General features: G+C 62.7%; 6 protein-coding genes across 6 annotated transcripts; 3 read left to right on the forward strand and 3 right to left on the reverse strand.

The window, feature by feature from the left end:
- Window positions 1-12: 12 nt before the first annotated feature.
- CHLRE_12g556450v5 (uncharacterized protein) lies at window positions 13-1,892 on the reverse strand. The gene is made up of 5 exons (XM_043069091.1): window positions 1,771-1,892; window positions 1,512-1,705; window positions 1,130-1,202; window positions 705-799; window positions 13-498 (listed from the first exon to the last, which is right to left on the reverse strand). Exons 1-5 carry the CDS (start codon window positions 1,855-1,857, stop codon window positions 477-479), a joined length of 471 nt encoding a protein of 156 aa, XP_042918908.1. The 5' UTR covers window positions 1,858-1,892; the 3' UTR covers window positions 13-476.
- Window positions 1,893-2,044: 152 nt separating this feature from the next.
- On the reverse strand, window positions 2,045-5,112 carry CHLRE_12g556400v5 (uncharacterized protein). The gene is made up of 7 exons (XM_001693999.2): window positions 4,961-5,112; window positions 4,731-4,862; window positions 4,553-4,585; window positions 4,265-4,327; window positions 3,834-3,962; window positions 3,421-3,622; window positions 2,045-3,144 (listed from the first exon to the last, which is right to left on the reverse strand). The coding sequence occupies exons 1-7, from the start codon at window positions 4,970-4,972 to the stop codon at window positions 2,825-2,827; spliced, it is 891 nt and encodes a 296-aa protein (XP_001694051.2). The 5' UTR covers window positions 4,973-5,112; the 3' UTR covers window positions 2,045-2,824.
- Window positions 5,113-5,722: 610 nt separating this feature from the next.
- Window positions 5,723-9,844, forward strand: CHLRE_12g556350v5 (uncharacterized protein). Its single transcript, XM_043069090.1, has 8 exons — window positions 5,723-6,007; window positions 6,079-6,182; window positions 6,380-6,591; window positions 6,729-6,946; window positions 7,153-7,553; window positions 7,720-7,829; window positions 8,013-8,940; window positions 9,158-9,844. Exons 1-8 carry the CDS (start codon window positions 5,962-5,964, stop codon window positions 9,713-9,715), a joined length of 2,577 nt encoding a protein of 858 aa, XP_042918909.1. The 5' UTR covers window positions 5,723-5,961; the 3' UTR covers window positions 9,716-9,844.
- A 2-nt stretch (window positions 9,845-9,846) lies between these two features.
- Window positions 9,847-13,085, reverse strand: CHLRE_12g556300v5 (uncharacterized protein). The gene is made up of 9 exons (XM_001693998.2): window positions 12,962-13,085; window positions 12,816-12,868; window positions 12,510-12,630; window positions 12,210-12,295; window positions 11,752-11,851; window positions 11,277-11,414; window positions 10,878-10,933; window positions 10,649-10,728; window positions 9,847-10,450 (listed from the first exon to the last, which is right to left on the reverse strand). Exons 1-9 carry the CDS (start codon window positions 12,986-12,988, stop codon window positions 10,338-10,340), a joined length of 774 nt encoding a protein of 257 aa, XP_001694050.1. The 5' UTR covers window positions 12,989-13,085; the 3' UTR covers window positions 9,847-10,337.
- A 117-nt stretch (window positions 13,086-13,202) lies between these two features.
- CHLRE_12g556250v5 (uncharacterized protein) lies at window positions 13,203-19,556 on the forward strand. Its single transcript, XM_001694125.2, has 14 exons — window positions 13,203-13,288; window positions 13,603-13,773; window positions 14,004-14,084; window positions 14,311-14,432; window positions 14,665-14,745; window positions 15,583-15,699; window positions 15,897-15,979; window positions 16,542-16,640; window positions 16,999-17,150; window positions 17,340-17,404; window positions 17,640-17,800; window positions 17,991-18,147; window positions 18,377-18,556; window positions 18,830-19,556. Exons 2-14 carry the CDS (start codon window positions 13,641-13,643, stop codon window positions 18,842-18,844), a joined length of 1,446 nt encoding a protein of 481 aa, XP_001694177.1. The 5' UTR covers window positions 13,203-13,288; window positions 13,603-13,640; the 3' UTR covers window positions 18,845-19,556.
- Window positions 19,557-19,622: 66 nt separating this feature from the next.
- On the forward strand, window positions 19,623-23,680 carry CHLRE_12g556200v5 (uncharacterized protein). The gene is made up of 6 exons (XM_043069089.1): window positions 19,623-19,771; window positions 19,846-19,899; window positions 20,016-20,134; window positions 20,507-20,659; window positions 20,881-20,984; window positions 21,249-23,680. Exons 1-6 carry the CDS (start codon window positions 19,700-19,702, stop codon window positions 21,320-21,322), a joined length of 576 nt encoding a protein of 191 aa, XP_042918910.1. The 5' UTR covers window positions 19,623-19,699; the 3' UTR covers window positions 21,323-23,680.
- The last annotated feature ends 830 nt before the right edge of the window (window positions 23,681-24,510 follow it).

Raw genomic sequence — 24,510 nt, forward strand, 5'->3', positions numbered from 1 at the left:
TTTGCGCCGCAGTCTTCAGGCTCGTTACAGTGGCCGCAAAGTAGTACAGCACGCACGCCTAGATGACATAGGAGAAGACTAAATGCATTTGGTTTGTCCGCAGCGTACGTAGCCTGGCCGCAACAGGGCCACACACAAAAGACTACGAAGCCGTTGCATTGTGCCCCTCTGCACTACTGTGCAAGGGGCTGGCTTAGCCCCTCGCGCACACGCATATTGATACAAGCATTGTAAGCACTACCCGCGCGCCAAATTCATGATTAACGCCCTTGCTTGTTCCCTCAGCGCTGATCGTCCTAAGAAGCCACACCCTTAAAACCCCCACCCACCCACCGCACACAGCGTGGGCTCAGGCCAGTCCACAGTCCCCACAGTCCAGTCCAGGCCTTATCTGTTCGTTTCCCGTTTGTTGCAGCCCTTCATCTCATGCGTTCGGTGGGGCCCGTGGCGGCACCAGCTCAGCGCATACGTAGCAGTCAATCCAGCCCTAGCAGCTTCCTGCGTGTTGGGAGTAAAACGGCGGTGGCAGACAGGTGCCCATCAAGGCGTGTGCGTCAGCAGAGAACCTTTAGCACGCTGCCCATAGCTGTCTCGTCACCCGCCACGCACACAGCCTCATCCCTCACCCCCAAACCAGATGCACGAAATGCACTCATTTTCGCCAGGCCCTGCCCCCAAACCAAGAAACACACCCAAGCACTCACTTGTACTCCGATGCCTCCTGCGGAAAGGTTGCAGCCGCGTCTGCTAGCATGTTGGCAAACAGGAGCTGCAGCGCCTCCGCCTTGCCCTTGCTAATCTGTGGGGTGTGTGTGTGTGTGTGTGTGTGTATGTGTGCGCGTGTGTGTGTGTGTATATGTGTGTGCGCGCGCGTTTGCGGGCTTGGGGGATGGGGGGGGGGCTGTAAATGGTGCAAGCAGTGGGTCGTGAACGCACGGCGCTGAGACCATTGGCGCGCGACAGGGTGCCAGCACGGCAGGTGTCGCGCCGTACGTGCGTCCCAAGTATGCATGGCAGCCCTGTATCTCTGCAGCGTGCTTCTGCCGCCGCCACCTGCCGCTGCTTTCCATTGTTTGCTCCGCAGGCAGCCCCGCCCGCATAGCCTCTCCCCACCATTGGCGTGCCGTACCTGGTTGTCCCGCTTGGCCGCCCGGAAGGTCTCCCTTAAGTACTCGTCCGGGTTCATTCCCGCATCCAGCGCCCTGGCAGGCGAATGGGTGTGGGATACATTCATGATTATGTAAGAGATGGGTGTGAGACGTGACACGTGCGATCAGAACATGCCGATGAGTGCGGCGCGCGGCGACGCGAGGCTTGCACGTCATTGCCTGGTGCTTGTACGGGCGGTGGGTTGCTGCTGGGTTGCAGGGGCCCATTGGCCTCCGTAGGCCCAAGCGTAGGCCCCCCTCGACGTCACATTACCCGGGCGCTACCGTGGCTTTCCATCTGTCACTGTCTTTGCCGCCTGAGCGACAACTCCTCACGACCCCCCGCCGCGAGCACGCACGCACTTGATGAGCTCCTCCGGTGCCTTGCGGCCCTCCAGCGTGTTGCGCGGGGGCGACCCGTCCGCTGCTGGCACTGGCCGCAGCTTTAGCATGTCACGCGATGAGGCAAGCAGCTTTTCATACTGTACAAGCCTTTGCTCGAGTATTTCTGAATTGGAGCCATCGTAGGACGCAAGGATGGCCTCAAGCTCGTGTATCTGCGAGTGGAAGCCAGCTTATGTTCGGGTTCAAAGAGCCATTTCAGCTGCAAAGAAATGCTAACCTTCCATAGCGTTGCAGAAATAGCTCGTGAGACGTCTGTCGTTGTCGGGGCCTCATTGCTTTTACTGCTAGCTTGGTCTGTAGACATTTTCAATACAGAGGCATGCGTGTATCTCAGCAAGCAAACATTTGGTATGGAGCTGGTGTGTTTTGAGCCGGGCCAATGTGTGGGGTGGGTGCAATCCGCGCACGGACACCGCCTCCATCCTCTGGTCATTTGATGACCGAACGCCTCCCCCCATATTGTGCATCCCTGCCTGTCACTTGTTGAACACATGTTGCACAAGTTACACGGCCAGTGGACCCTTGCGCCGCGACGGGAGTCTCAGCATGCACAGCACAAGGTGGATGCCTACGGGTGCCCTGGGTTGGTGGCAGTCCACCGTAGTGCTTTCACTCGCGAAAGACGTATGTTCTAGAGCTGCGCAGCACTTAAGCACGTGCCGAGCATGGAGGGGCAGCTCTCGTACCGCAACCCAAATCTGTCCCCGAAGTGGGCTCAAAGGGTTCTAGTACCGTAACATAGTTCCACAACTTCCAAGCCCAAAATCTCCTCATCCGTGCCAATCACCATGGTGGGACCTTACCACCCACGGGCAGGAAACGGTGCCATTGCACCCCGCGCCGTCTCGCAGTTAAATTTGATTTCAATACCTCTTCAGTCGCTTCAATGCTGTACAATTCCGGTACGCGGCAATAACGTTTCATCCGTGAGTCCGTCAGTGAGGTCCAAGTCAATCATTCCCAAAACACCATCCGCGGGAACCATGCAGAGTGAAACCCTCAACATCATACGCACTGTAAGTCTCTCCGCACCCCTGTTATCCTGTAATGCATAGTTGCAAAATTGCCCAACAAGTTATCGTGCACTGTAACACAAATATGACACGCCTTCCACGATCGCAGACGTTGCACAATGTTCCGCAGCCACGATTCTGGATGCGCTCTCCGGCCCACGTCCTCCTGACGTCAAGAGCCCAAGGAAGTCCCAAACATGTAACCGTCGGTTTCGTCACAATTGCTTACATTGAAAGCTCTCAGGCACCAGCCACCCCTTACTCCTGCTTTGCAGCCTCCGCCTGCCCCTCTGCTGCCGCAGCTCCCGCTGCTGCGGCAGCTGCCGCCGCCGCCGCCGCCGCAGCGGCCGCAGCCGCGGCGCCCGGCTGCGACGTCGGCGGCGGCGGCAACCCCGGCAGGTGCGGCCACCCTGGCGCCTGCCCCGCCAATATCTGCTGCTGGTACTGCAGGACCAGGTTGGGGTCCACACCCATGGGTGGCCGCATCATCACCGCCGCCGCCGCTGCCGCCGCGGCCGCGTGGCTGGGGTCCCCCAGCGCGCCCGGCGGCATTGGGAAGGGCGGCGGGAAGAACATGCCTGCGGCACGCGACGAGCAGCAGGCAGCATGTAGCGGAGGTGGCACTGTGGGCGGTGGTGGTGCGGTGGACGTGATGGCGGCGGCGGCGCGGGACGATGGCGATGCCGATGAGCGCACCCGGGCGTCTCACACAGGGGCGACAAGCACGGGAGCCGGACGCCGCGGCCCCCGGGCCGCCTAGCTGCTGCAGAAGACAGCAGGCAGCAAGCCGCAACCACATATACGCCCCGGCCAGCGGCTTGACGCACACGGCCTCTGCACCCATCAGCGCGCACCTGGCGCGGTGGGCATGCCCGGTGGCGCGGGCGGCCGCGGCGCGGCCGCTGCCGGGGCAGCCGTCGAGGCAGCGGAAGCTGCCTGCTGGTTTCCGGAGCCGCCGGGCCCGGCCGGTGACGGCGCAGTCGCGGGGGCCGCGCCGCCGGGCGCCGCGGCGCCGCCCTCCTCCGGCTTGCCATCCTCCCGGGGCACAATGTCGATCTGTAAGAGTTGGTGCGCGGCGTAGCGGCAGGTGGCGGTTGACCAGACGAGGATGCTGCCCAAACCGCAACACTCGCAACAGCAGATCCACACGCTCCGCCAAGCATTGGCGGCTACGCATGCACCCGGGCGCATGCTCAAGCGTGCAAGCCAAGCATGGACACGCCCATCATCCCAAAACACGCCCGTAACCTCGCACACGCCCTCGCACCAGGAAGTCAAAGATGTCTGTTTTGGTGATAGCCGCCGCCACGTCGTTGCGCTGCAGCGTGCGCCGCTTGTTTTCCTCCGCGTGCATCCACGACCGCAGCGTCAGCTCCAGGATGAACATCTCACACGCCTGCGCATGCAGCCAGTCGGGGGTGTCCATGTGGCGTCCTTGGTACGGTAAGCCGACGACGCACCAGGAGTCTTGCCCTGTGCGGCCCCTGCTGACCGGAGTCCCTGCACGCGCCCTGTCCGCGCCTTGTGAAGCCTCAAGTCGGATCTACCGCTTCTACCGCCTCTACCACCTAACACCATACCGCCACCCAGCACTCGCCCGACCCCAACGGCCCGGCACCTTAATGAGGTCCTAAACGCAGACCCACATTCCCACCACGACGTTTCTCCAAGCAATTCTGCCGCTCCACATCCTCCTACCTTGGCAAACAGCACGGGGGCCTCCGCGCTGATCATGCGCACGTCCTCATCCGACTTCATAATCTGCAGGGCCACGAACACCCGGTCTTCATGCGAACATGCCGCCAGTCAGCCCGCGCTGTAGACAGCATTTCATCCGAATACCCCTTCTTGTCTTATGTGGGGGGCACCGAACCGTGTGCACACTGTGTGCCGTAGTTGGAGATAGGGAAGCGGCTATGCTGCCACCATTGGCCCCCGGCACCTTAGTGAGCCCCAGCCCGGCGCTGGAACTGCCTGCACGCGTACCTTTTTGATGCGGGCCAGAGGCAGCTGGTGGTTCTGTAGCACAAGGGGATGACGCACATTGCAAGGGTCAACGAGGTGGGCAGAAGCTAGCTAGTGGTGAGAGGGCTGTGCTCGGGCACGAGGACCTCACATCGTGCCTGGGCCGACGCCAAACGAGCGCTTCACAAACATGCCATACCTTGAATACAGTTGGGTCAGGTGGGACCTCAGACACCTCGACCAGCTGTGCTTGCCAAAAAGACTTGAGCGCCTCAGCTTGGTGGTGGTTCGGCGGGATTCCACCAGTGTACCCGCCCGGATAATAGTTATACTGCATGCCAGCACACGATAAAACTCATAATTAACTGCAACACACCAAGCCGCCTCGCTTGGAAGACTGCAGACTACATTGCGCGCTCGGCCGCCCACCTGGTCCCCCATTTCCAAGCTTCAACAACTGTATAATTGTAAGGGTCAAAGTAGCTGCCTATAGGCTCAGTCAAAGAGTTCAGGAGAGGTCTCCTTGGAATTCGGTTGGCAGAGCTACACTGTATTTAAATTGTGTCCTTTGAGCAATCACTGCGCATCTGAATATATACTTGCTGCAAGACTGCTGTTGTGCACTATGCACATGCACCGCCGTTTGGTCTTTGGAATGGGTGTCATGTGAATGGTGTGAGCTTCTCGGATTTCTGCGGCATCTATGCAACACATTTATGCACTTGCTACAACGCGACGCACACATGATAGCAGAAGGAAATCATGCACGGGCGGCACAGTGGACTCCGTGAAGCCCCCCCCCCTCCCCCCCGGCCTTGCCCAGAGCCCGAGCCAGGCCCTGCCGGGCTGCAGCATGGGGGCTGCTTCTGCTCTCAGGTTCTTGGCCTTGCATGCGGAGCCGGCGGGAGAAATCTTGTATCACCGTGCCAGGACATGACCTGTACTCTATTAGGGTCGCCCGACGGCCCCAGGAGGGATCAGCGCCCGTCGCTGCCGTGGCGTGTCGAACCCAAACCCCCCAGATTGGCTGCAATCCTCCTGCTGCCAGCTGTTGAAACACACAATGCACCAACACGAGATACGCGCCACATTGAGAACCTCGAGGCCATTTAAAGCAGGGATGGGTGCGCGCGACTTGCGAGGTATAAGACAACAAAACTACCTGACACCGACCGCCGAGATTATAACCACGATACCGCTACACCGCTATGACAGTAGCTGCAACAGGCTAGCTATTAATTGACAAGATTCGTGCTTTCCGGCTTGCCGAGCCCGATATCAAGCCCCACGGTCGCGCAGGCCGCTCGTGCGGTCTCCTTTCACACTAGCCAATTCAACCATAGCTACCATCAGCCTTATCGCGCTTCTGGTCGTCCTTGCGACAGCGCGCTCGGCCGGCCAGCAGCTTCTGCGATGTAGTCCCGAAGACTATGGCGCGCGCGGTGATGGCACAACGCTGGACACAGCAGCTGTACAGCAAGCAATCGACGTCTGCTCGGGGTTTGCTTCAAACGGCAGCAGCCTAAACTCCGCTGCCGGTGGCACAGTCTTGTTTGCGCCGGGGCGGACCTACCTCCTCGGCTCACTGCTCCTGTCGGGCTCGGTGCAACTGGTAGTCCCCGCTGACACGGTGCTGCAGGCCTCAGCTGAGGTAAGGGGCATGGTGGGCAAAGCGGCCACTGAGGTCAAAGCGGCCACTGGGGTCAAAGCGGCTACTAGGGCAAAGCGCGCGCCAAGAGTGCAGCTTCGACAAGAGCTGGCGGACGCGCTGCGCATATGTACCGCATGTGCCCACCTGGCTCCAGCGCATGCCTATGTGCCGTGTGCCACCTGTGGTAAACCCCGCAGCGCTCCAGCTATGGCCGCACACAGCACACGTGGTACCTGCTCTACTTCCTAGGCTGCCGCAACTGCAGCCTCAGCGGCGGCGGCACGGTGCGCGGCTGCGCTGAGGCCTTCATGCCGCCGCAGCTGCCGCCCCAGCCGCAACCGCAAGCGCCGTTGCCGGCAGCAGATGCGGGGTCGGCCGGCACAGCTGGCTCTGGGCATGTAGAGGACACGTAAGTGTACGCACCGTACTATTGTACGTCCGCTGCGCTGCCATCTGCCGTACGCAGTACGCCATCGCCACCGCCACGGCTAGCCCACAACAAGCCGCACGGCGGCCTCCGCACACACGCCCCCACGAAACACACAGGAGCGGCATGGACGTGTCGAACTGGGCCGACCCCTCCTGCCGCGTGCGGCGGCAGTGCCGTCCGCGGCTGGTGGGGCTGGTGGGCTGCGAGCACGTGGCGCTGTCTGACGTGGCGCTGGCCGACAGCGCCTTCTGGACGCTGCACGTGCGCCGCAGCCGACACGTGGAGCTCAGCGGACTGCGCGTGAGCGGCAACCGCCGCTTCCCGAACAACGACGGTGGGTGTGGGCGATGGCACGGGCGGCTGGCTGGCTGGCTGGCTGGCTGGCTGGTGGTGGTACTGGGCGGGCGTTGGTGGGGCTAAAGCTGGTAGCTTGAGACGTGAGGGGTGTGACGTGTTGCTGGGCTTGATTGGCGGATACGCAGCCCAGACGTGACAAGCCGTGACGCGACTGCTACCGGGTCTCACCCGGCCCCCCTGCAGGCATTGACATCGACGGCTCCGCCCACGTCACCATCCGCAATTGCACCGTGTCCACTGCCGACGACGCGGTGTGCCTCAAGACCACCCTGGGACAGGCCGAGCGAGACCCCGACCCCGGCCTTCGGGCTCTGGAAGCCTCAGCCGCAAAGGCCGCCAAAGCGGCCGCTGGCTGCAAGGGCCAGGGCCGTAGCCAGGACAACGGCAATCGCAGCAGTAGCAGCAGCAGCAGTGGAGATGGTGGTGGAAATGAGGCGTGTGGCCAGGCTCTGCGGCTGCCGCCGCCGCGCGCGACGGAGCACGTGCTGGTGGAGGACTGCGTGCTGCGCTCGAGGTCGGCGGCGGTGAAGTTGGGCAGCGAGAGCCGGGCCGACATGACCAACATCACCTTCCGCCGAGTGCGGGTGAGGACAGGGTTGGGCGGGTGAGGGCGGCTGACAGCGCTGACGCCGGGAGGCGAGGTAGGAGGGGGCATCAGCTGCGCGGAACGATGCGATGGCTGGAATTGTTGCCTGGCTCGTTGTGCTCTCCCTGGTAATCTCCAACACACAGAAACGCGCACGCCACCAGGTTCTGGACTCCAACCGGGGCCTGGGCATCCAGCTGCGGGACTGGGGCGACGTCCGGGACGTGGCCTTTGAGGACGTCAGCGTCACCACATCGCGCGTCACGGCCGGCAGGTGATCGCCAGGAGCTGTTGGTACCTGCGCTTGAAGCGTACAACGTGACGGGCGCGAGAGCGCACAAGCATTGCACCGAGAGTGTAGAAGCACCGAATGTTCCAGTTGATCCTGGCCGGATTTGCAAACTGATCGCCGCCTGTGTTGGTACGCCGTCTGCGTGCATGTTTCTTTATGTTGCAGGTGGTGGGGCGGCGGCGAGCCCATCTACGTAACCGCCCTGCCGCGACACTTGGACGCCTGGGGCCGTGTGGGGCAGCTGCGCAACGTCAGCTTCCGCCGAGTCGCCGCCACCGCGACCGGCGGCCTAGTGGTCGTGGCGGGCTCACCAGAGAGCGTGGTGCGCGGGGTGACGCTGCAAGACGTGACACTACGTATCCTGCCTCCGCCGCCGGCGCCACACCAGCCACCGCTGGCACTCGCCATTGCGGCCGCGGCGGCGGCGGCGGTACCAGGGTCGCCGGCGGCAGTGCAGGGGCCGCGCGGGGCGCTGGAGGCGGCCGGGGCTAAGGAGAAGGCCGGAGGGAATGCGCAAGGCGCTTCGCTGCTGGGGCAGGCGGCGGGCGTGCGGGCTACCACCCCCGCCGCCGGGCGCCGGCGGCTGCTGGAGCTCGTGACAGCAGCAGCTGGACAGCAGCGGCCGGACCGTTCGGCTGGCCACGACACAGCGGCAGGCGCGGCCTCCGCCAACGCTGCGGCAGCAGCGGCTGCGGACGGGGGCGCTCAACGCGGGAGCGGGGACGGGCACGCGGGCACGGATGTAGCAGGGGACGCCACGGATTGGCCGCTGGGCGTGAAGCTGGACCTGCGACCCGGTCCGTACGACGTACGGAGGTGGCCGCTGTCCGCAGCCGGGCCCGTACTGGCTCAGTACGTGCAGGGGATGGCGATGTGGGACGTGGACATTCAGCTGGTGGCACCAGCGCCCGGGCACGGTGCCGAAGGCCAGGCGGGCAGCGAGGACGGCCAGCCGTGGCCGGCACCGCCGCCGCCGCCGCGGTCCTGGGTGACGGGCTGGCTGGACTGGTGGTTGGCGCGGCCGCCGCCGTGGTGCGTGGAGCTGGTGGCGCGGACCGTGCATGGGCTGCAGGCGCGGGGCGTGCGAGTGCGGGTAGGTGCGGTCGCGGCCACGCCCGTGCGTGCGGAGTGGGGTGGAGTGGATGGGTTCGGGGTGGTGTCTTGGTTGCGCGGTCATGCCAGCCCGCTGGGCAGGAGCACTGTGCCCAGTGGTTTGAGGTCGGGCGGCTGCGCCAGGAATGCGGGCCGGCTCCGGAGCCCCCATCAGCTCATTCCTTCCTTGGCTACCATCGCAATCGCTTCGTTCACAGGTGGTGCATGCGGACGAAGCCAGTGGAGAGCTACCGGTGCCGGATGCGTCAGATGCGGGTGCTCCTGGCGCGAGAGGCTACAGGCCCGATCACAGCTGGCTGCAGGGGCGCGGGACAGCCACCGGCGCTCTGTGGCTCGTCGTGCCGACTGTGATGCTGGCCGTAGTGGCCATCACAGCGTGCATTGGTGTAGGCCTGACACAATGGCCGCGTCGCAGGCAGGCAAGGATGCAGCCTCTGCCCACCACGGACAGCGATGAGGGCTTCGGTCTTGTCGCCATGAGCGGTGGCCGTAGCATGGCGGGTGCTGGCAGCAGCGAGGATATAGCTTCTGCGTCAGTCTGGGCAGCGGCTGCAGCAGCAGGTGGGGCGCCAGTAGCGGCAGCAGCAGCACCACCGCTCCCGCCGCTGCCGCCGACAGGTCTCAGGAGCTTGTGCCTTGAAAGGAGCAGGGCACTGGGCTCGTCTGAGTCACTGTCTAAGAAGACATCGGCAACACTGCGAACGTGGTCGCCTAAGGTCATGCCAAAAGAGTCATATCCAACAGAAGGGGTCTGATTAAGAAGGGATCTGCAATGCTGTTTCAGCAGCTATCGGGAAGCCTAAGCGGTGTGGAGTGAGTGCTTGCTTTCGTACATAACCGAAGATGCCGCCTCGGCTGCTGTTGCGAGGTCAGTGCAGGGGCGGGGGCATCGGGAGGCACGGCCGCATCAATCACAGGCCGCTAGGCATGAAGTTGTATTACACGTGACAACAGTTGTCCAGGTGGCTTGTAGGCATTGAGGCAAAGCCGGGGCGAATCAAATGTGTAGAGGACCCCTGCACTCCTTTGGACCGTCTGCTGCTATAGCTGGATCAGACGAACAACACCGAAACCCATCGCACCGCCGCCACGGTGTCGGTGCGGTTTCACGCACGTCACAGGTTGCACGCATGCACGCTCATGTCAATGTGTATGGATGCAGGTGCACGTGTCAACCACTCACGCGATTACCGTAGCACACACGCATGCCGGTATCGTCGTATGTGTCAGCCACACGTGCCTGGACACTAATGCACCGCGGTATGAAGTGGCCACGTCTTTCCACGCAAACATGCATGACGTATTTGATATTTGATAGGGTCGCTTGATATGAAGGCGTGTGCATCCTTCATCGAGAGGCTGCCATCTGGGTTGGCATCACCAGTACGGCACGTAGGCGTGGTAAAGGATCTTCACGATTCGTCGTACAGGGTCCACCGCTGCGTAGCAGAAATTCTGCCGGGAGCGGCTGGGGTACAGCTCCAGGGGCCCTGTGGAATGGCGTGTGCGTGCACGTGCGTGAGTGAGTGGCCGAAAGCATGCAGGGGCGAGTGCGCATGATGGTGCGTGCGAGAGAGGGCGTGCAGTGATGACAGGGCAGGGTGCACGTGCAGCAGGTTGCGAGGGAGCGGGTTTGGCGGCACGCACTTTCGTGCCTTGTGCGTGCGTGCATGCAGACACGCGCGCACCTGAATCCCCCTGTATGGAGTTGATCTTGTAAACGGCGGACACGGTCTGCACCTTGCCGGTTGCGGGGTCCTTCTGTGCGCTGCGCGTATTGGGACACGGCGTGAGAACCGGCGGCGCAGCGCAGCGGCATAAAGTCAGTCTTCATGCCGTGCAGGCATACATCTGTCGATACCAGTCCTCGCATGTCATTACACGCCGCCCCATGCCCCCTCCACAGCGCGCACCCACCACACGAGCTCCTTGTATAGGCGCTTGGACGTCTCCACATACGGCTCCACCTTGTCCTGCACGGGCCGGAATTGTGTGTGCGTATGTTTATTTGTGTGTGTATGTGTATGCGTGTGTGTGCGCAAAAGTGGTTGAGAAGTCTGCTTCTCAAACCGGTAATTGAAGTCACGAATGCACCATGAATGCGGATGTTACAGAGGGGACAGTCCCAGCACCAAATGGAGATGCGCCGGCACCTCTGGCAGGCATGTCCAGCGGCCGCTGGGTGCACCACACCACAGCTACGGTGCACCCAACACAGCTGTCTCCCATGTCTACAAGCGCCCGTTGCCACCCACAATCACTGATTACACGCCAGGCACGCGCCACAGCCCTCGCCGCCCCCGCACGCAGCCTCACCTCGAATTGGCAGCAGGCGCCGCCCAGCACCACGTGCTCAAACAGCCGCCACAGCAGCTCGTCGCGCTCGGCCTCGCTGAACAGCGCGGCGTGCTCGCTCTCCTCCACAAGGATCAGCTCGCGCAGCTGGTCCGAGACCTGACAGCGCGTTGTGTGTGTGTGTGTGTGTGTGTGTGTGTGTGTGTGTGTGTGTGTGTGTGTGTGTGTGTGTGTGTGTGTGTGTGTGTGTGTGTGTGTGTGTGTGTGTCGACATGCACGCATCGTAGGGCAAGGTAAGGGCTGTAAATGGCTGACCGTGTATGGGCCGTGTTTTCTTGCCATCCCGGGTGTGTGGTTTAGAGGAGCACAGAGGAGGCTGGGTGTGTGAGGTGGGCAATTGGAATGTGGCCGTGTGTGGCCCGTGTGTGTGGGCACGGGGCTGCCATGGCAGCAGCGCCCTGGACGCCACGCGGCAGGCGCGGACAGTGGGGCCCACCTGGAACCCCTCCCGGTTGTCCTCCATGCACTTGCCGATGTCGCCGTTGGACCGCACGATTGGCGGCGATGTTTCCGTCAACTTGTCGAATAGGTCCATCCTGCAAGGAAGACGGTTGGGAAAGATAGGGGTGGGGGCTTGGCAGGCGAGGGGTCCGTCTGCAAGGCTGACGTGTTTGTGACTGAAGGGGACCCGTGAGGGGCCCCTCGGGAGGCGACACCGCCCCGGAAGCCCCGGTGCGCCGGCAGTAGCGCTCACCACACCACGGCTCCAACCAACGCCTGTGCACATGGGATGCACACTCGTAGGCGTCCTAGACGCACGCCCAACGCTGCCTCCTCCCCCTCCTCCTCCCCCTCCTCCCACGCCTGCTCCTCCGCTTCCGCATGCGCTACACAACCCCATCCCCGCGGCGCCCGGCCCTGCTTGCCCCCCGCGATGCCCCCACCGCGGCGCACCGTGTGAGGGAGGACGCCAACAGCGTCGCGTCCACCTTGGTCACCGGCCCGCCCAGCTGCCCCCACGCCCCGCCTTTCCGGAGCACCTGCAAGACATTGTTGCACAGCCGCAGCAACCACATGAGCAACAGCAAACTGCCTCTATCACTGCATGATGCGATCGTCTCGACCCATCTGTCCCCGTATCAACCCGGCCCGGGCGCCAGAGCCGCGTCCGGACCGCCACCCATTCCCCCGCATACAGACCGTCCGCTGCACTTATTGCACGTTCACTCTCCATAGTTGCACAGTCAGCCCCACCTGGAAAGCCTCCTGCACCTTCTCATCCCGGAACAGGTCTGCCAGAAGCTCCTGCCCCTGCAGCTTGTGGTAGTATTTGGTGTACCGAACCGCCACGCATCTCAAGTTCCGCAGAAGGTCCCTGGATAACAGGAGGGAGTTTAAGCCAGCGTAACAATCCCAGCGTGTTTGGGAGGTTGATGTGTGGGGGAAGAGCGCACAGAGTGTGTGTGGAGGGGGAGGCGAGGGGGACGCAGTGGCACGCACGTTGGTCGCGGCGCAGCAACACCCCGCGGCCCCCCGAGTAAGGCCAACACAGAGCCCTACCATTTCGTAAGTTGTGACTTGACATACGCATCGTTTAACGCGCTAGTCGAGGGCTGCAAAACGAAGTGAAGAAGCCAAACGAATGTCAAGCCCTGGTCCCAGTGCACAGTCCACAATTCGCTCATTTATATGTGTAACAATCTCACCAAAGACACTGGTACAAAAGCAGTCATTGCCTTGCCGTGTGTTTTACGGAAAGAACCTTCTTAAGCGTCTGGGCGCAGGTTTGTGAAGAAAGTTAAGCGCAAATGCTGTTCATATTTGAATATCTATCAATGCACATTAGCGAAAAGGGAATTCGAGGGTAGGGAACGAGTTTCCCATGTCCCTCATCGATGCCGACGCGACCCCTTCTTGCGGCCCCTCGTTATGAAGTCAGGCATATGTATGTGCTGTTGTGAGCATACGGCCGCGCGTGACACCGCACGTATAAACTGCATGCAACTGTTGCAGAACGAGCTGCTTCAATCAGGGTGCGTTTACCCCAGAGAACTTGCTAGCGTTGGGTGCGCCGATCACCTCTTGGCCAGTAGTTCGGAGCCATGGTGGCTGTCGGCAGGTTGCCCGCGGGCGTCTTTGTGGCTCCCGCCTCTCGGCGGTCCTTGATTCACCGGCGGTTCGGCGGGGCTTGTGTAGGCAGCGCGCAGCTTACCACATTCGACACCACCAGACTTATGGGTTGCTGCGCACACTTCCACACTGGGGTTTGGGCTAGCGCCAGAAGTTCAGGTGCACCCGTCGATCCTGTTTGAGTCGCGTCGCCGCCTGCTCCACTTCCCCCGCGCAGTTCATCTCGCTGGGTGACGCAGTGAACACCGCTGAGTGATGTCCAGCACCTATCAGAAGTTTGCTGCCAGCCTTCGCGAGCAGGAGGGCCCGTCTGGGAGCCTCCCCACCAACGGCCCCTCGACCACCACGCCTTTCGCCAACGCCACGAACCGCTACCTGAACAACCACTGTGAGTGCGTCGGAGGCGAAACCCCCGAAGCTTACCAAAGTCGGGTCAAGTATGCTTCGCAGCACCTTCGGGACAGGTGCCACCCGGCAGGTGGTGGCTGGCACCTGCATGTGCAGCACGGCTGTGCCTAGCAGCACCCTGTCCAGACACCTGCCATTGCTGAACCTTGCCAACACCCCTGCCGCTCTGTCCTCTCATCGGTCCTCTCCCTCGCGCCCCCTTCTCCGCAGCCGGTCCCAACGACTTCGCCATGGCGGCCCCCGCCACCGAGGAGAAGTTCGCGGGCGTGCCCCGCACCGGCACCATGCCGGGTGAGCACCGAGCAGGGCGCCTGGGGAGCAGCAGTGGACTGGGCAGAAGACAGGCCGCAGGCGGGATGTATTGGCCTTGGAATGCAGAGCATGCAGCGTCTGTCGGCGGCCCTGCGGAACCCTGTCAATCGCCAGGCTGCAAAATGCATGCATGCCCTTGCCTCTACCCTTCCACTCCTGCCCTACGTCCTCCTCCTTATCCCGCCAACCAACCGATGCGCCGCAGAGCGCCGCCTGAGCATCAGCTCCAACTACAGCCGCGCCAGTGAGATGGTGTTCGGCAAGGACGCGCTGCTGGGCCCGCGCCGCCCGCGGCCGCACAAGATCTGGAAGAAGAAGTACATCAAGGTGGGGCAGCGGCGGAGAGGGTGGGGGGTTGGGGTATGTATGTGTGGTTCTCAAGAACCGAGCACAACGTGGGTGTAGGTGCGTAGGTGCAGGCCGGTGCGTAGAAAGGGATTGAGGTCCTTTCAGCCACCTAGGGGGTCGCGCGGCAGCATTCTGAAGCACCACACGCCACCCGACTAACTCGCGTTCTGTTTCTCATCCCCATGTCCTGCCCAACCGCCAAACACCACAGCTGATCGTCGTGGGCGACTCGGGTCTGGGCAAGACCACCCTCATCAAGTCGCTCATCTCCATCCCCGGCGAGCGCCTGCAGGTGCGGCTGCGAAGCTTGCGGCGGCACAGGGGGGCAGCATGTTGCAAAGGGCGGGAAAAGGGCTGGGGATAGAGGCTTCCGAGTAGGACTGACTTGCCTAGCGCCCTTGGGTGCGGTCACAGGACTGCTCACGAGGGTGGCAGTGCCGTGGCGACCACGCGTGCGGGCGTGTGCTTGAGGGGCTTGCAATAGCCATTGATGAGCATCCAGCAGCACAGCGTTCAAGGGGGCAGCTCAGATGGGATGGGGTGGGGTGGGATGGGATAGGATGGGATGGGAGCACACGACGGAAACAGCAGCAGCGGCAGGTGTAGTCTAACCCGGTTGCGATCCCTCGAATCACACATGCCGGCCCTCGCGGCGCGCGCGTGTGTGTCAGGTTCTCTCTTGCTCCACGCCGCCCGGGTGTTCTGGCCTGCGACATCAAGCAAACCAAACATAGCGGGGACAGACGTTTTCTTGCACGGCGTGGAGCGATGTTGCTGCAGTCCTCGCCCACATGCCGGGAATCAACTGCACACGGCGGCTCTGCCTGGCTGCGCCCCGGCCGCGTACAGTGCCGCGCCGGGTGTGCCTGCCAGCCAGCCTGTTTCAGTGAGCCGTACACATCCTGCAGCCGCAGCCAGTCAGCCCGCCCGCCATCACCATCACCACCACAGCCACCGCAAGTGGGAACAGTCCCCTGCGCTGTGCCGCCCCGGCCTTTCCTGGCCTGCCCCGCCCCTCTTTGTCACCGCGCATTGCCCTCCCGCTCCTGCTGCTCCTGCCGTGTCACTACCACCTGCCCACCTACGTGCCTTCCTGCCTGCCTACCCACCTACCTGCCTGCCACGCCAGGTGCACGACGGCAGCTACACGCCCACGGAGCAGTTCCGCCGCGACCCCGAGTCGCTGAGCTCCACGGTGTCTTGGCGCGACGAGGAGGACCGCGTCATCTGGGTCTACAAGATCCAGGTGGGGTTGGGGGGGGGGCGCCACGGCTTGGGAGCGGGCGGGCGCGGGGCGTGTTGGTTTGGGGCGGGCGGGAAAGGGGTGGGTGGGTAAAGGGGTCTTGGGGACGGCGTGCAGGTGTGGACTTGGCTGCACCAGTGAAGACCTGCACCCGCCCACACAAACCACCACCCACCCGCCACCACCACCCTTTCCTGCAGGACACGCCCGGCTACGGCGACGAGCTGGACGTGTTCCGCAACCTCAAGATGGTGCAGGACTACATCGAGAGCCAGAACCGCAAGTGAGTGGCGGCAGCAGCAGCAGGAGGAGGATGAGCAGAAGCAGCAGCAGCCGGGGGCGAAGGCGGGCGGGTTGGTGGCAGTGGGCGGAGCGATGGCGTCGCAAGGAGCCGTAGCCTGGATAGAGAAGAGCACCACTCGAGGTGCTCTTAATAGATCGCCAGGGGATGGCAGCTGGTGCAGAGGCAGACATGGGACCAAGGGGAGGCAAGCATGCGTACGTCAGACGCACGGATTAACTTACTGGCCTGCCCCTGCAACCATGGGCAGCTCAGTATACGCCCGTGCGATAGCCAACCGCTCGGCCGTGGCGCGTTCACTTCTAGGCGAGGCCCAACCCTTTCCTAGAGCTCCGCGCGTGGGCCGCACATCCTACCACCGTGCTGTTTCTCTGCGGACCCGGTATTGCACCAACACATGACGCACCCAGCCGCGGGTCTTCCTCGTTGTCCTCGCGACGCGGTGTAAGCAGCATCAGCGGCGCCCACACCCGCACCGCCATCCCGCATGCCGTGACACATCAGTGGTCGCCGCCCTCCGCCGCCCCCTTTTACCGCTTTTCAGGTGGCTGGAGCTGGAGCAGGCTCGCGACCGCAAGGAGGACCTGGCGGAGATTGAGGACCCGCGCGTTGACCTCTGCATCTTCTGCATCCCGCCGCACCGGTGAGGGCGCAGCAGCGGCGGCTGAGGGTGCTGGGCTGGGAGACGGTGGTGGTGGTGGTAGAAATATGGCGAGCGAGCCAGGCACCGGGCAACCGCGGGGGAAAGGCGCCCTGCTACATCGTGGGTGGTTTGCTTGGGGGCCAGGACGTTGAGACAGCGGGCTAGCCCGCTTGGGAGCAGGCTATGCGGCACGGCCACGGCAGGTCCTCCAACCCAGTCGTGCTTTGCGCGTGTCCAATCGCCCTGTTCCTTCCTCCCTTCCTTCCCTCCCTCTACCCCCCCCCCTTACGCCTTCACTTCTTAATTAATCATGAATGTAACCCCCCTCATCATGAATGTAACCCCCCTTCTGCTGCAGCCTGCGCCCCATCGACCTCAAGTACATGTTCGAGCTGGGCAAGCACGTGCCGGTGGTGCCGGTGGTCACCAAGGCCGACACCATGACGATACGTGAGGCCAACACCTACCGCACCGAGGTCGCCAACCGCATCGCCAACCCCATGGTGCCCGGTGAGCTGGGGCGCGGGGAAAGGCCCGGCGAGAGGGACCCAACCCGGGGGTTCAATTCGGATGCGGTACGGAGGAGGGAAGGGTTGCTACCTGCCGTCGTCAAGCTTGCATCGCTGCTGCGGCACCTGGATGCGTGCTTTTGTTGGAAGTGGCATGACGTCTGGTGGCACGTGGCTCGACGCCCCACAGGCATTCACGACAAGATCAACATCTTCAAGTTCGAGCGCGACACGCTGGAGCGCGCCGGCGTGCAGGTGGGGTGGGCCGCCCCCGCGCACCCTGTCCTTTCCCTCCTCGCAAAGCTCCAGGACTAGGCGTGCTACCTGTGCGCCGCGCGTGTGCGCCCCTCCGCAGCCATTCTGTCCGCTCCTCTCACTCACCGACAGGCGCGCTATCACCTCCATCCACCTCCTGACCTGCCGCCACCACGCCCACAACACCCACCACCTCCCCGGGCCCCCGCCGCCCGCTCCTACAACACCCCCACAGGACCACGCCACGCCGCACCCGCCCTTCCTGGTGATTGCCTCCAACGACATCAGCGAAGAGCTGGCGGCCGCGGAGCCGCCGCTGTTCTGGCCGGAGCGGCGCTACCCCTGGGGCACCGCGGAGGCCTTCAACAAGGAGCACTCCGACCTGCTGGCTGTCCGGTGAGCAGGGTCGACGGCAGGGGAGGGGAGCGGAGGGGTACTTCATTCCAAACCTACATGAAGCCTTGCCTTGAGGGGCTGACGAGCTGAGTGGGGAGGACGCGGTGCCTTGCGCATGCTGCAGCTGCGAACGAAACCCCTGCATTACCCTGACCCTGTCACTCATCGGCTCGTCGCTCACATGGCGTAGGGCGCTGCTGATGAAGGAGGCGCTGGAGGAGATCAGCAAGACCAAGCGCGCCCGCTACGAGGCGTGGCGCCGCACCACCCTGGGCGGCCTCAAGCTGGGCCGCCGCATCACGGGCGCGCTCATGTGGACCATCATCCCCGCCATCGTGTGCCTGCAGGTGGGAACTTGTGTGCGCGCGAGAGAGAGCGCAGCTATCGGTACCACCAGCTGGCGCAGCGCCGCAGCTGTGGCCTTGTGCTGCTAAGCGGGTGGCACCGGCGCCGGGTGTTGCCTGCTGTGCATGCGTGCGTGCATGCGTTCGGGCTGGCTGGCGCGCACCCCTGCTCAACGCCCCGTCCGCCTCCGACACCGTCTCCTTCTCTTCCCGCGCCACCTCTTTCCTGCAGGTGGGCCGCGCGGGCGTGCGCATGGAGGACGTGCGGCGCTTCATTGGCAACAACGTGGACCGCATCAAGCGCCGCCTGCCCAAGAAGGCGGAGGCCAAGCCCGCGCCCGCCCCCGTGGAGGAGCCCAAGCCCGCGCCCGCCCCCGCGCCGGCACCGCCGCCGCCCGCGCCCGCCAAGAAGGTAAGAGGGCGCGACCGCGACCAGGGCCGGGAGCGGGAGCGGGCCCGAGATCCGCGGGAGGATGCGATGTTTCCGCCGGCCAGGTGGGGTTGGGGCTTCGTCGTGTCGTGCTGAGGTTTCTGGTATCTTTATAGACCAGGGCGTTGTAGACTGGCTGGTGGAGTAAAGGAGCAGGCGTGTGCACATGCAAACACGTGTGATGCACCGTCAGCGCCCATCAACCGTTTATGTCCTCACGCCGATCTGGGCTGCCTCTGACCTCCTTGCACACAGGGCTGGGGCTTCTAAACCCCATGGAGCGGCTGGAGCATAAGCGAAGCGAGGCTGCTAAAGCTGCACACCCTACATGAGGGTCGTTGCTGGTTAGGCGGCGGTTCACTTTTATGCATCTCGTGTGAAGGTACATGTGTGAGGGCTGGGTGACAGCGAGCAGGCGCGCCAGGGCAGTGCGTGGTTCAGCCTGCGCCTGGCGCGGCCTAATCCGGTTTTGGCTGTGCGTGTGTGGATTGTCCGCCTGGCCGCGGTGAGGAGAGACCTTCTCCCTCCCCCCTAGGCGTTGTATGGTCATGGACAGTGAGTTAGGCAGGACTATAGGAAGGATCAGATGCAGGAAGACGAGCTAATGCAGGAGTAGTGCAACAGTGCCGCCAATCCATCGACGCCATGACACGTGCACATGCGGGTAGAGCGCGCAAAAGGACCAAGGAGGCCGGACTTGAGTTCTATGAGGCTACTTTTTAGCAGGACAAGAAGAGTTACAGCAGGTGTGTTACAAAATTTGAGGAGCTGCGGCTTGAAGGGAGGAGCAAATGAGGGAGTTGATTGGTAGGCCCCGCATCCCCGCCTAGTGCGGCACACGTTAGCCAAGGGGAACCCAGCCGCGGCTTGTCTGAAGTCATGGTCTATGCATCGCCCTTCGAGGGGGCAGTGCCGCTGTAGTGTTATCAATACCATTGCTCGCATGCTTGTGTCCATGCGCAGTATGAAACCTCTCTGCGACTCTGTCTCAGGTGGCTTCCCTTAACCCACGCGTGCCATGGCACCAGCGCACCGCACCTATCGCATGCATCAACTGCTGTCTTGGTCGACTCTATGCAGATTTTTCCTGAATCCATATATCTTATTTACCCCACGCTGGCACAAATGGACTTTGGCAAGTTCAAGTCAGTTTTCCTGAAATCGCACGAGTGCTTGGAAAGATGGCTCGCGCTCCAGGTGATTTGTTGATAATGACTGTTTGTGTAGCAACAGACTGCCAAAACCGTGTTTGCACTTGTGAATGGGAGCAGGATGCGGGCGCTCGGCTGCTCGCGAACGCTGGAAACATTATTCAGCGCCTACCCGTAAGTCTCAACTCAGCGCAAGCCGCACCAGATGTGCAGGAAGCTAGCTGCGGACCTCTGCCTCCTCCCGCCAGCACCATCCCTTCACCTGTGCCGCCGCGGCTCTGCCGCCGCAGGTACTTCATGACCGCCGCAACTACGCAGCGCTACCCGACTCACAGCAGCTGCAAACGCTTGTGCTAGCAAAGCAGATTCGAGCCCTGGAGTCGGTCTTTGGGCGCCTACAGGAGAACATGTGAGTGGCGCACATAGGGCGGTGCCAACGGCACCGTTGGCTGCGCGGCACGGCACTAGTGGAATGTGCATGTTCCTTCTCGCGGCTGGCCTTTGAACAGCTGATAGCTGGCGGTAGGCTGGAGGTCCGGAGGATAGGGCAGACAGATCGTGCCACTTACAGCCCACCCACGCGAGACGGTCCAGCCGACCGGCGAGGGCTGTCCCGCACTCGCCGTGCTCCCATGCGAAGGAACAATGCCCTGATACCCACCCTCAACCTCCGCCTGCGCACCCGGCCCGCTGACCCACCCTCCGCCTGCCTCCATGCCACACACAACAACCGTCGCCCTTTTCCTCCTGAAGTATGTATCGATTGCTCACCCCTTTGCAGCTCTGAGATGGCTTCGGTGACTCGCGCCCAGGAGCGGCTGGTGGTGGAGAGCTGGAAGCTGCTTGGCGAGCACCCCAGTGCAGCGGCGTGTGGCGCGGTGCAGTCAGGCGGTGCCAGCGTGGCCCAGCTAGTGGAGTGCATGGAGGACGTGTGGTGAGAGACGAACAGACTGGAATGCGGGGTGTGCGGCCGGAGTCGAGGGGGTGATGGTGGAGGGAAGGGGCGGCATGAACACGGCGGACACGGCCGTGTTTTGGAAGACACGACGGATGCTGGTGCCGCTTCCGCTATCTGCTGCTCTGTGTTGTGACACCCTGATTTGCACGGCATGCAATTGTCCGATGTCGCCGTATGCTGCGGCGTGCTGCGCGCAGGCGCTGTTGTCGGGACGACCTGGCTGTGCGGGCGGCGGCGCTGGCCGGCATGAGCCACACCACCTCGCCGCAGCAGTTTGCGCGGCTGAGCGGCGCCCTGGCAGGTGCGTGGTGCATGCACGTGTGTGAGCACGGGTATGTGTGCGGTACGGCTACGATGGCGTGGAGCAGGAGGGCGCATGCTGCATGCGTGGGATGGTCTCCTCAGTCGTCACAGCCAAAAGCACAGGGGCCGTCGTCCGGCCCCGGCCGCTGCACGGCTGTGCGCGTTCTTCCACGTCTTTTCTGATCCTAGCAAAGCCCCTCTTCATGCCTCCATCGGAGTCAACCATCGCGAATTTGCAACCCCATTTACTCCCTCCCCACAGCCAGCACGGGCCTGGGCAAGTGGAGCCTGCCGGTGGTGCTCATGTCCAGTGTGGCGCCCGTGCTGAGGGGCTGACAAGTTGGAGCCAGGAGGGTGGGGGGCACAAAGACACATCGACAACCGAAGGCGGAGGAGTCGAAGGAGGAGGACAGGTGATGCAATGCTGCGCCCCTGGGGGCGGTGTCAACGGCGCCGCCGTCTGCACGGCACGGCAATGGAGTGTGCATGTTCCTCCTCGCAGCTGGATGCGGCGGCTGCAAGGCGGCGGCGTAAAAACGCTCACGCGTGTGTGCAAGTGTTACTTACACGGCTCGCAAGCACACCCGTGGTACGTTTGGGTGGAGTGGGGCAAGGACATCGCGCCGCTGGTGTAGACGTCAGCGGCCCATAGTGGCCCGCAATCGCAATCGCATTCATACGGTAGTGACAGGCCTCATGGACTGTGTGGCGATGGACATGGGTGCATGGAACCTTGGACATGGGTGCATGGACTCAAGCCCGCACGCGCACGACCCAGAAGCACACAGCTTGCACCCTAGTGGCTTCTTGTCACTTGCTTGTTATTCATGCCACCTCGTTTGACCGCATGCAGGGCCACGAGGCGGATGGTCATTACGGCCGGACGCGGGCCGGGGCCCAAGCCCCACGTCACCCCCAACCCCGCGGGCAACTGCGTGTCGCGGTCACTACAACTTAAGACAACAGCAAGCCAGGTCGGCATTTTATTATATGTGCCTGTTATAACCATTCATTCCTATACTATTTGATTAGACTTGCAAGACTCGCAAGATAGCAAACATGGGTGGTGTTACATTTGACCGGCACTTGAAGGCGTGCGCCGGGTGTCACTACACGGAGCTTGAAGACAAGAAGCGTGCGTTTTGGAAACGGGCGACTTGGAAAAGGAAAGAGTATGACCATGTGGAATGGTACCTCGAAGCGTGCCCGAAGGAGCTTCCAAAGGGCTATTTCTGGGATTTGGATTGGGCATGTCAGGATTGCACAAAGGAGAACTTGCGCCGACAGCCACATCCGTGCGTTGTTATGTGAGCACGCCACGGACGCTGCTGCCTCCTTCCCGCCGTCAAATAATGCCGGTAACGGCCTGGCGGTGCGGCCTGGCGCAGGAACGCCAGCGCGTTGTTGTAGGTGACATGCAGCTTTTCTTTTGGCCTGGTCTCTGGTCTCACGCCTGCACACTCTCGAGACGGAGGGCAGGAGCAGCTAGCAGGAGGGCCCTGCGGACGCTCGGTGGGGTGAAGAGGAGTGAAGGAGGAACCGGAGCCACACATACCTGTTTGCAAGGCTCCCGGCGAAGCCAGACTTGGCCATTGCTACGGGCCTCTGTTCGAGAATTACTTAATTCGGATGGGGTTCGGTGGGGCGCGCGCGGTGGAGCGAGGCGGCATTCTGTATGTTGATCTGCGCGCTTCATTACGCTTCGCTACTTGAGTCGTCGAGCAGCAGGTTCGATGTTGTGGCGTGAGAGCCGCCTCATCCAGGTGAGCGCACGTGCTTGAGTGCTATGCCGCAGTAGGGTGCAGGTAATAATTGTATGGTGCAGGACGGAGGCGTGTGACATGGATGTGGGATGCACGAGGCCTTCTGTTAGGGCAGGGGCGCTCTCACGGCTGGTGGCTGCTGGTGGCTGCTGCGCGCATTGGCTTGCGAAATCATGTTGATGTCAGGAGTGTGTGTGTGGGGGGGAGGTCGGCGCCCTTTGGATAAACGCAGAGGTGTGACTTGCACGCAGTGCATGGGCGCCTGTACTTCGTTGCGAGCGAGTCCGTATGTTTGCTGAGCAAGCTTGACTGATTCAAGCGGCATTGGTTGACGCGCGTGCCTGTGGTACTCAAGGTGGTACTATATTATTCTTGCACGTGACCCTCGTACGTGCGAATGATTCTCAGTGTGCGGTCCAAGTGACATTCCAGCGAGTGCGCGTTGCGGATAGCATATGAGACAAGGGTGGAGGAATGGACAAGGCAATTGGGGCAGAAGGTTTCTGGACGGAGGGAGGGGGCGGGGGGCGGGTCAAACCGCGACGCTGAGACACCTGGGCTTTATGCAGTTGGCAGATTAGTTGCAAGGCCTGCAGGGGATCAGTGGCAGGCTGATTTCAAAGGCGGTCAGAAGGCTTTGCGCACGAATGGGATCATACATGGCTTGCCTGATTGCCCGCCGCCTCTTGTCGCCCTTGCCGGCGCGGCGCCGCGGTAGAGCGGTGCGCGGTCCTGGACAAAAGTGATGTGCCGGTGAATGCGTACGTGTACAAGGAGGAGTGCTGGTGTGCGGGACTCTCAGTGTCATCCCTCGGAGCCGACATGATGCTTGCATGTGGTGGGGGCGGCCCCGCGCGCTCACGCAGCACGCAGCGGTGCGTGGCTGCCAGCACGAGCCGCGCGCACAGTCTGTATGTAAGGACTGTAAGTCCGCGCACCATCTCAGGAAGTAGGTCGTGCGTCCTTGGCTCATCTCTCGCCTTGTTTGATCACCTGTGCCGGGGTCCGGGGTCATATGTCATGTTTGGATGGGGGCAGCGGCGCAGCAGCAGCACCAAGCGTCGCAAACGCATTGGGCGAAGGCGGTCCCGTGTGGCCGCTCCGTGCGGGTGGGGCACGGCGCCTGGACTAGGGAGAGCCCGAGGGCTCCGCTAACCCCGAGATCAGGAGAACCTGAACAGGCCACGGATGCTGTAGGGGATAACGGGAGCGAGGCGGTACACGTCCCAGCGCGGGGGTATCGGTCGGCGGCGAGGCGGCAAGCAAGCAAGCTGAGTGAGTGCGCTTGTGAGGTGGTGAGCAGGAGGCCCGGAGCAGGGCACTAGGTGCGGTGGGCATGCGTCGTACAATGCATGGCTGCATGGGCTATGAAGACAGTTTCGACAGAGCTATCGAGTGAGCTCGTCAGCACGGACGGATCCTTAATGACTTCGAAGCCGATGATTCGGGACGCGCCCCCGGTCACACAGGCTGAGCGATGCGGTGGGTGGGTGGTGCAAGCCCGGTGCGGCTTAGCGTGACTCGAAGGCGTGTTCGGGTGATGGTGCAAGGCGGGGCCCGCGTGGAGAACTGCGAGGCAGGGCGCCGGGGACACACCTGGCGTCATCAGTGGGTCACACAACAGCCGGTAGGGGGAGGGAGGGAGGGGGGGCCGGCGCGCGGCTGCACGGGCGCTGCATGCTGCACGGGATGACGGGCGCAGTGGCCTACCTGCCGCACAGGTGCGCTGCTCCATCCTGCTCCTGGCGTCCTCATCATCCC

The sequence above is a fragment of the Chlamydomonas reinhardtii genome, chromosome 12, assembly GCF_000002595.2.
Source record: "Chlamydomonas reinhardtii strain CC-503 cw92 mt+ chromosome 12, whole genome shotgun sequence".
In the NCBI taxonomy this organism is placed as follows: Eukaryota; Viridiplantae; Chlorophyta; class Chlorophyceae; order Chlamydomonadales; family Chlamydomonadaceae; genus Chlamydomonas; species Chlamydomonas reinhardtii.